We start from the raw sequence: 8,387 nt of genomic DNA, 5'->3' as shown, positions 1-8,387 counted from the left end.
TCAGCACGTGCGGCTTCGTGCTTTCGGCTCTGAACAGTGATTCTTAGGCTCCACTGAGCACCAGGGAGCCAGACTACGGCGGAGCACAAAATCCACGAGGGCTTCTGCAGACCTCGTCCGCGCGGGGAATGGGGCCTGGGCGGGGGGCAGTCCCACCAGCCCCGCTCCGTACTGCTTGTTAATCCCTGCATTTGTTCCGAGAACTAGCTCGGGGAGCCTAGAACGGCCCCGGAAGGCGGAGCAGGGTGGGAGGAGTTCAGATTTGTTTTCTTAGCTTTGCATTTGGGAGAAGCTGACAAAGCACCCCGGGTGCTGCTGGTTAGCTCCGCCCTTTGATCTGGAACACAACTTTTTCTGAGACATCACCTCTTTCATTACTTTTAGTTAACTAATTTCACGTTTGTTCCCTTTTATTAATTCAGCCTTTCATAAGTACACACAGCGTGCTTCCTGTGTGCCGGGCATCAGCAGTGATTAAGATAGGGGACCCTCATGGGGCTTGCATTCTAGTGAAGAACTAGACAGAAAGCAGGTAAATATATAACACAGATAAAGTGGTCAGGGAACTTATCTGAGGAGGTGACAGGTGAACAGAGGCCTGAATGAAGGGAGGGCACAGGCCAAGCAAAGAAGGGAGGCAAAAGCTCTCCAGCAGAGAATACAGCACGTGCAAAGGTACTGAGGGAGGAGCAAGCGTCGAAAGGTCTTTGTCCCTGAGAAGATGAACAGTGGGCAAGGGAGAGGATGAGAAAGAATTAGCCAAGGATCAGGTCAACGTCTGTACTGCCCACACTAAGAATTTTTGATTTTTTTAGCTCTGAGAGGTCAGAAGGCAGCTATATACCAAGGCGCAGAGTGACTGGGCCTGTCTCCATCTTTTTATTGGAAATTTTAATGTGATAATTGTAGATTCAGATGCAGCTGTAAGAAATAATACAGGGAGATGTTCACTTGCCCAGTGTTCCCCACTGGGAACATTTTATGAAACTAATTCGACATCACAACCAGGACACTGGTGTGGATACAGCCCGCAGATCGGATTTCCCCTGCTTTTCTTGTACCCGTGGACGCATGTGTGTGTGTGTGTGTGTGTGTTTAGTTCTATACAGTTTTATCACATGTGTGGGTTTGTGTATCCAACACCACAGGGAAATTTTCACCGTGAGGACCCCTGCTGGTGCCCCTTCATCACACACGCCTCCCCCCACACATGGTAACCTTTTACAAAGTTATAATATCACCTTCGGGATACAGACATTCTTACAGTCCCCCAGTTGGAGATCTTGCGTGAGTGCTTGCGTGCGTGCGTGCGTGAGTACGTGTGTGAAGTTCTGCTGTCTCCATCCTTTGATGCAAAGACCTTACCCTGCAGCTGCTTTAATAAGGATTTGTGTCCCCATCCCCTGCATGGTGTCAGAACAATCGTGTTAACTGCATGCAGGGACAGATGCCTGCTAGTTGCTTCTGTTTTCTTATTACCTCTCTGTCCACAGTGGCATTTTGTCTGCACTTGGGAACTTCCTGGCCCAGATGATTAAGAAGTGGAAAAAAGAAGGGTGCTCTCAAAAGCCAGATGTCAGTGGCCCTGTCAGATATGCCATCTTTGGGTGAGTTTCATGAAGGGGCTGGTTTACCCACTAGCTGACTAAGTACAGCAAAGCTAGCGTATAGAGATCAAGCTTCTGGAATAATCTAATTAGAATAAAATTTTAAAGCATTGAAGTAATCATGGGAAAAAATGAGAAGAGTGGCTAATGTTAATTTTACTTATTTTATAGTTTCGTATGGTTTTTATTTTTAATTGTGTGGATGGGAGTGGCCATCTTCCTTGGGCTGAGAGAACTGAGGGCAGGTAACTCACCTGAACCTAAAGTCAGACTTCAAGACTCAGAGATCCTGAAAGTGGAAAACAGGCTCAAGTATGCCCAGTTACTTTCACAGCGTAAACATCCAGAAAAGAAATACTTAGGTGTCCAGCTACGGAACCACTTTTTGAAATGCAAAAGCACAGAGATTCAGAAGTTTTACCAGTTAAATCTGCCGAGTTCTATGGCCAACAATAGTGTTTGTATAGGTGTGTTATTTTGAAGTCTTTTGCAACAAGGGTGATTTTTTTTCCAATTCGAAATTCACAGATATCATTTTTGGACTTGTAAGCATTGTTAACGTCAGTCATCACAGCTTATCCGTAATGCATTTAAAGCTGTAACGCCCCCAAGAGGGGTACTCTCCGAATCACTGGGGGGCCCTATGCAATCAGTTTTCCACCCTCAGGACTTCCGTCTCCTCGCACTGAGAACCCTGCCCTTGGCCCCTTAGCGTTCCACAGCAGGTGGGAAACAGCGGGACCACTGTTCAAAGACTCTCAGCCTCGGAGCTGGAAGACCCCTGGGTCCCTGCCCATCTTTTTATTTGAATTTTATGGAGCTGCTGGTCTGTTGTCCCAGTAGGTGTGGTGGCCGGGCTCTGTTCTCGGAATGCAGAGCAGCAACGCGAGTAGCTGGCACACGGCGCCACGTTCCACCCTTGCTGATCCCTGAGAAAGTGTGACGAAAAGCTCTAACGCCAGGGACGGGCCCATTTCTTTATTGCTGAGCACCTTCTGAGCCAGGCCCTGCTCTAGGCACTGCAGACCAGCAGTGAGCAGACAGACAGGATGCCCTGACGTCTGCCTTCTCCGGCACGAAGAGAGGGTGCTCTGTAACTAAACAAATGAGATCGTGACAAGCAGTGAGAGACGCCCTGGGGCAGAGTGACAGAGACAGCGGTGGGTTCAGTACTGAGAACGATCAGGAAGGAACTGAGCCGACAGTGTTGATGGGGATTCAAGGCAGGAACAGGTTGCTCTGTCAGCAGCAAAAGGAACGCTTGAACCCGATAAAGGAAAGAATGCTTTCTAGAAGGACCACAGGCCTGTGTGGTCAGTGCCGAGGGACCGCAGCGAGGCAGGTTTGGGACCTGGGGTTTGGTGGCCTAGACCCAGGATGGCAGTCCGGCTCACCCCGCGGGCCCAGGTTCTTCTTCACAGGGCCGCTGAGTCACTACTTCTACCTGCTCATGGAGCGCTGGATCCCTCCCGAGGTGCCCTTGGCGGCCGTCAAGAGGCTGCTCCTGTGCTTCCTGTGTGCCGGGCATCAGCAGTGATTAAGATAGGGGACCCTCATGGGGCTTGCATTCTAGTGAAGAACTAGACAGAAAGCAGGTAAATATATAACACAGATAAAGTGGTCAGGGAACTTATCTGAGGAGGTGACAGGTGAACAGAGGCCTGAATGAAGGGAGGGCACAGGCCAAGCAAAGAAGGGAGGCAAAAGCTCTCCAGCAGAGAATACAGCACGTGCAAAGGTCCTGAGGGAGGAGCAAGCGTCGAAAGGTCTTTGTCCCTGAGAAAATGAACAGTGGGCAAGGGAGAGGATGAGAAAGAATTAGCCAAGGATCAGGTCAACGTCTGTACTGCCCACACTAAGAATTTTTGATTTTTTTAGCTCTGAGAGGTCAGAAGGCAGCTATATACCAAGGCGCAGAGTGACTGGGCCTGTCTCCATCTTTTTATTGGAAATTTTATTGTGATAATTGTAGATTCAGATGCAGCTGTAAGAAATAATACAGGGAGATGTTCACTTGCCCAGTGTTCCCCACTGGGAACATTTTATGAAACTAATTCGACATCACAACCAGGACACTGGTGTGGATACAGCCCACAGATCGGATTTCCCCTGCTTTTCTTGTACCCGTGGACGCATGTGTGTGTGTGTGTGTGTGTTTAGTTCTATACAGTTTTATCACATGTGTGGGTTTGTGTATCCAACACCACAGGGAAATTTTCACCGTGAGGACCCCTGCTGGTGCCCCTTCATCACACACGCCTCCCCCCACACATGGTAACCTTTTACAAAGTTATAATATCACCTTCGGGATACAGACATTCTTACAGTCCCCCAGTTGGAGATCTTGCGTGAGTGCTTGCGTGCGTGCGTGCGTAAGTACGTGTGTGAAGTTCTGCTGTCTCCATCCTTTGATGCAAAGACCTTACCCTGCAGCTGCTTTAATAAGGATTTGTGTCCCCATCCCCTGCATGGTGTCAGAACAATCGTGTTAACTGCATGCAGGGACAGATGCCTGCTAGTTGCTTCTGTTTTCTTATTACCTCTCTGTCCACAGTGGCATTTTGTCTGCACTTGGGAACTTCCTGGCCCAGATGATTAAGAAGTGGAAAAAAGAAGGGTGCTCTCAAAAGCCAGATGTCAGTGGCCCTGTCAGATATGCCATCTTTGGGTGAGTTTCATGAAGGGGCTGGTTTACCCACTAGCTGACTAAGTACAGCAAAGCTAGCGTATAGAGATCAAGCTTCTGGAATAATCTAATTAGAATAAAATTTTAAAGCATTGAAGTAATCATGGGAAAAAATGAGAAGAGTGGCTAATGTTAATTTTACTTATTTTATAGTTTCGTATGGTTTTTATTTTTAATTGTGTGGATGGGAGTGGCCATCTTCCTTGGGCTGAGAGAACTGAGGGCAGGTAACTCACCTGAACCTAAAGTCAGACTTCAAGACTCAGAGATCCTGAAAGTGGAAAACAGGCTCAAGTATGCCCAGTTACTTTCACAGCGTAAACATCCAGAAAAGAAATACTTAGGTGTCCAGCTACGGAACCACTTTTTGAAATGCAAAAGCACAGAGATTCAGAAGTTTTACCAGTTAAATCTGCCGAGTTCTATGGCCAACAATAGTGTTTGTATAGGTGTGTTATTTTGAAGTCTTTTGCAACAAGGGTGATTTTTTTTCCAATTCGAAATTCACAGATATCATTTTTGGACTTGTAAGCATTGTTAACGTCAGTCATCACAGCTTATCCGTAATGCATTTAAAGCTGTAACGCCCCCAAGAGGGGTACTCTCCGAATCACTGGGGAGCCCTATGCAATCAGTTTTCCACCCTCAGGACTTCCGTCTCCTCGCACTGAGAACCCTGCCCTTGGCCCCTTAGCGTTCCACAGCAGGTGGGAAACAGCGGGACCACTGTTCAAAGACTCTCAGCCTCGGAGCTGGAAGACCCCTGGGTCCCTGCCCATCTTTTTATTTGAATTTTATGGAGCTGCTGGTCTGTTGTCCCAGTAGGTGTGGTGGCCGGGCTCTGTTCTCGGAATGCAGAGCAGCAACGCGGAGTAGCTGGCACACGGCGCCACGTTCCACCCTTGCTGATCCCTGAGAAAGTGTGACGAAAAGCTCTAACGCCAGGGACGGGCCCATTTCTTTATTGCTGAGCACCTTCTGAGCCAGGCCCTGCTCTAGGCACTGCAGACCAGCAGTGAGCAGACAGACAGGATGCCCTGACGTCTGCCTTCTCTGGGACGAAGAGAGGGTGCTCTGTAACTAAACAAATGAGATCGTGACAAGCAGTGAGAGACGCCCTGGGGCAGAGTGACAGAGACAGCGGTGGGTTCAGTACTGAGAACGATCAGGAAGGAACTGAGCCGACAGTGTTGATGGGGATTCAAGGCAGGAACGGGTCTGCTCTGTCAGCAGCAAAAGGAACGCTTGAACCCGATAAAGAAAAGAATACTTTCTAGAAGGACCACAGGCCTGTGTGGTCAGTGCCGAGGGACCGCAGCGAGGCAGGTTTGGGACCTGGGGTTTGGGGGCCTAGACCCAGGACGGCAGTCCGGCTCACCCCGCGGGCCCAGGTTCTTCTTCACAGGGCCGCTGAGTCACTACTTCTACCTGCTCATGGAGCGCTGGATCCCTCCCGAGGTGCCCTTGGCGGCCGTCAAGAGGCTGCTCCTGGAGCGTCTGCTCTTTGCACCCGCCTTCCTGTGCTTGTTCTTCGTTGTCATGAACTTCCTGGAGGTTGGTCTCTGCTATAGCACCTGGGACAGCTCTTCGTTTGGCACAGGGATTCTTAACCTGGCATCTGTGGGTGGCATTCATTCAGAGGCTCTGTGACCTTGTCACAGCACTCAAATGGACGTTTCACATTTTCCTTGATGTATGTTGAAAGAAAAGCAGTCTTAGCAGTGCCTGCAGGTCCCAGGAGACATCACACAGATGTCCCTCCATGTCACTTATGCTCCTCACTCCGTGCACTTGCCATTAGGTCTTGTCCCTGAGCCTGTTAAAAAAGAAGCACATATACTAGGCTGTCATGAAATTGTTTTCTCTACATTTTGACAGCAGTATTTCCATGTAATTGGTTCCTTTGTAGTCCTTTGTATTTTATTTTACACATTACAAAACATTCCGAGAATGGGGTCCAGGGGCCTTGCCAGACTACGGGAGACGTTCGTGGTCCAGAGTTTCAGGCCGCAGGGACGTTGCAGAAGCCTGAGCTAACTCGGTGCCTGGATGTCCTGAGTGCCCCGAAGAGGCTGACAGCATAGACTTAACACGGAGCCTGCCGCACGAGAGCGGTGTTCTAATGTGCCCGACCCCAGTCCCTCCCCAGTTTGCTGGCACCTTCGACCCCTCTCACCCGCTCTCCCAGTCTGCCCCGTGCCCCAGACGTGTCATGTTCTGCCCTGCAGTTAATTTGTTTCAACCAGTCACAGGAGGTAAGAGCCGCTCACTCAGGTTTTAATCTGAAAGGACACCTGGAGTTTTTGTTACTAAAGAGAATACCCCTCACTGTCTAAAGTGACCCTGGGGACAAGTAGGAAAGATGTTTAAACTTCACTAATTGCTAATAAGTCCCCGATAGTACACAGTGTTTGCAGAATTCTTAGTAAGTCCGAGCTAGGAGGAAGCTAAGGGCGCCCACATCAGAAGTGAGGGCGCCACAGCGGTTCCTCTGTTTCCTTCCAAATGTGAAGGGAATATGTTCTCACTAAAAACAAAAATCCCGCACGTTTATGTCCAGTGCCCGACGCGTAAGTGACATACGTGGGACCACACAATCACACACGCAGGTCGGCTGCAGCATTCTTAGGTCACAGACATCACGGTACAGACTACACAGCATTTCACCACATGCCGGTCCCTCCTGTGTAAGGATTCCTAGTCGATTAATTCCTGGAATTGTCCCAAAAGGCTGTCCTTGCTTGACTGTGCAGTGGCACACAATAATAACTGCTGACACACATCGAGCACCTGCCTTGTCCCGAGCGCTGCGTCGAGTGCTTCACGGCACTTTAGCTTGCCTCTCCCCCATTTGACAGCTGAGGAAGCCGAGGCCCGCGGGGCACGTAACTGGCTTATTACGGTCCCTGTAACTTGCGAGTCCTTGACTCCGGGGCTTAGCCCTGCAGGCTTGTCCCTCGTGGGGTCCATTTCACCACACTCTTGATAACCACGATTGTATTTTTCTTTTAAGTAGTTTGCTATCTGATAAGTGAAAGTTATTTTCTACGTATTTATGAAGCCAAACACCTTTTATATGCTTACCGGTATTGCTTCTGCAAACTTTGCTGATTTTCTATTAGAGTGCTTGTTTTTTGTCCTACTGATTCATATATTTGTGTATGTTAAGGATAGCAATCCTTTGCCAAGTACAAGTTGCAAACATCTTCCCCATTTTTTAGGTATTTGCCTTCTAACTTCGTATAAAGTTAAAACATTTGTATAAAGCGAATAAGTTATATAAGTTTATAATATCTTTCTCCACAGAGGAGTTTTAAAAAACACCCACATGATCAGATCTGTCGTTTCCCTCGTGTGCTTCCTTAAAGGAAGGTGTTGGAAACATCCTCCTACACTTTCTTCTACTCTTATGATTTTATGTTGTACATTTTGACAAACCCAAAGATAACAGAAATATGCTCCTACCCTTCTAGTATTCTTATAGTTTTATTTTTATTTATAGTGGGAGATATACTTCTGTCTTGTTTTCCACTTAAATAGAAAATTGTCTCATTACCATTTATTGAGCAATTCCTGGTATTTTGAAACATTAACTAATCATATTCTCATTCCCATATGTACAGGCCATCATCTGGACTCTGTTCTTTTGACGGCTTCTATTCATTTCCACTATATATATATACATATATATATTTTTTTTTTGGCTGTTGCTACCAGACTTTTAATGACCATATTTTATAGTATTTTTTAAATTTGTAGCAGGAGAGGCCTTCTCTCGTTATTCTTTTTCATTGTGGCTATTATGTATTTATCCTTTCTGATGACATTTAGAATCAATTTATTGGGGTCCATTTAGAAAAAAAAGTGACAAGTTTCAATTGGAAATGCATCCACTTTGGAGATTATTTTGGGAGGCATTGACAGTTGGGCCATAAGTAGCAGTTCTGGTGCCCAGGCCAGCGAGCAGCATTCGTCACACCATCAGGTCAGCTCCGTAAGGGGCGCTGAGGCTCGTGGACGAGCGTCGCCCGCAGTGTGAGCGGCGTGCGCCGTTCAGATGCTTTTCCAACTGGAAGCTTAGCTCGGTGTAGCCG

General features: G+C 47.8%; 1 protein-coding gene across 3 annotated transcripts; it reads left to right on the top strand.

The window, feature by feature from the left end:
- Positions 1–887: 887 nt before the first annotated feature.
- PXMP2 (peroxisomal membrane protein 2) lies at positions 888–6,187 on the top strand. Of its 3 annotated transcripts, XM_011371372.2 has the most exons (4): positions 888–1,213; positions 1,494–1,607; positions 3,015–3,104; positions 5,775–6,187. In XM_011371372.2, exons 1-4 carry the CDS (start codon positions 1,119–1,121, stop codon positions 5,941–5,943), a joined length of 468 nt encoding a protein of 155 aa, XP_011369674.1. In that variant the 5' UTR covers positions 888–1,118; the 3' UTR covers positions 5,944–6,187. The 3 variants fall into 3 exon arrangements, with proteins under 3 accessions (XP_011369674.1, XP_011369673.2, XP_023393149.1); XM_011371371.2 differs by lacking the exons at positions 888–1,213; positions 1,494–1,607; positions 3,015–3,104 and adding exons at positions 3,120–3,881; positions 4,162–4,275 and having other exon boundaries at positions 5,685–6,187; XM_023537381.1 differs by lacking the exons at positions 888–1,213; positions 1,494–1,607; positions 3,015–3,104 and adding an exon at positions 3,120–4,275 and having other exon boundaries at positions 5,685–6,187.
- The last annotated feature ends 2,200 nt before the right edge of the window (positions 6,188–8,387 follow it).

This window comes from Pteropus vampyrus, unplaced genomic scaffold (genome assembly GCF_000151845.1).
Source record: "Pteropus vampyrus isolate Shadow unplaced genomic scaffold, Pvam_2.0 Scaffold189, whole genome shotgun sequence".
NCBI lineage: Eukaryota > Metazoa > Chordata > Mammalia > Chiroptera > Pteropodidae > Pteropus > Pteropus vampyrus.
Note: the sequence above shows the minus strand (reverse complement) of the source record. Positions and strands in the feature narration are given on the sequence as shown.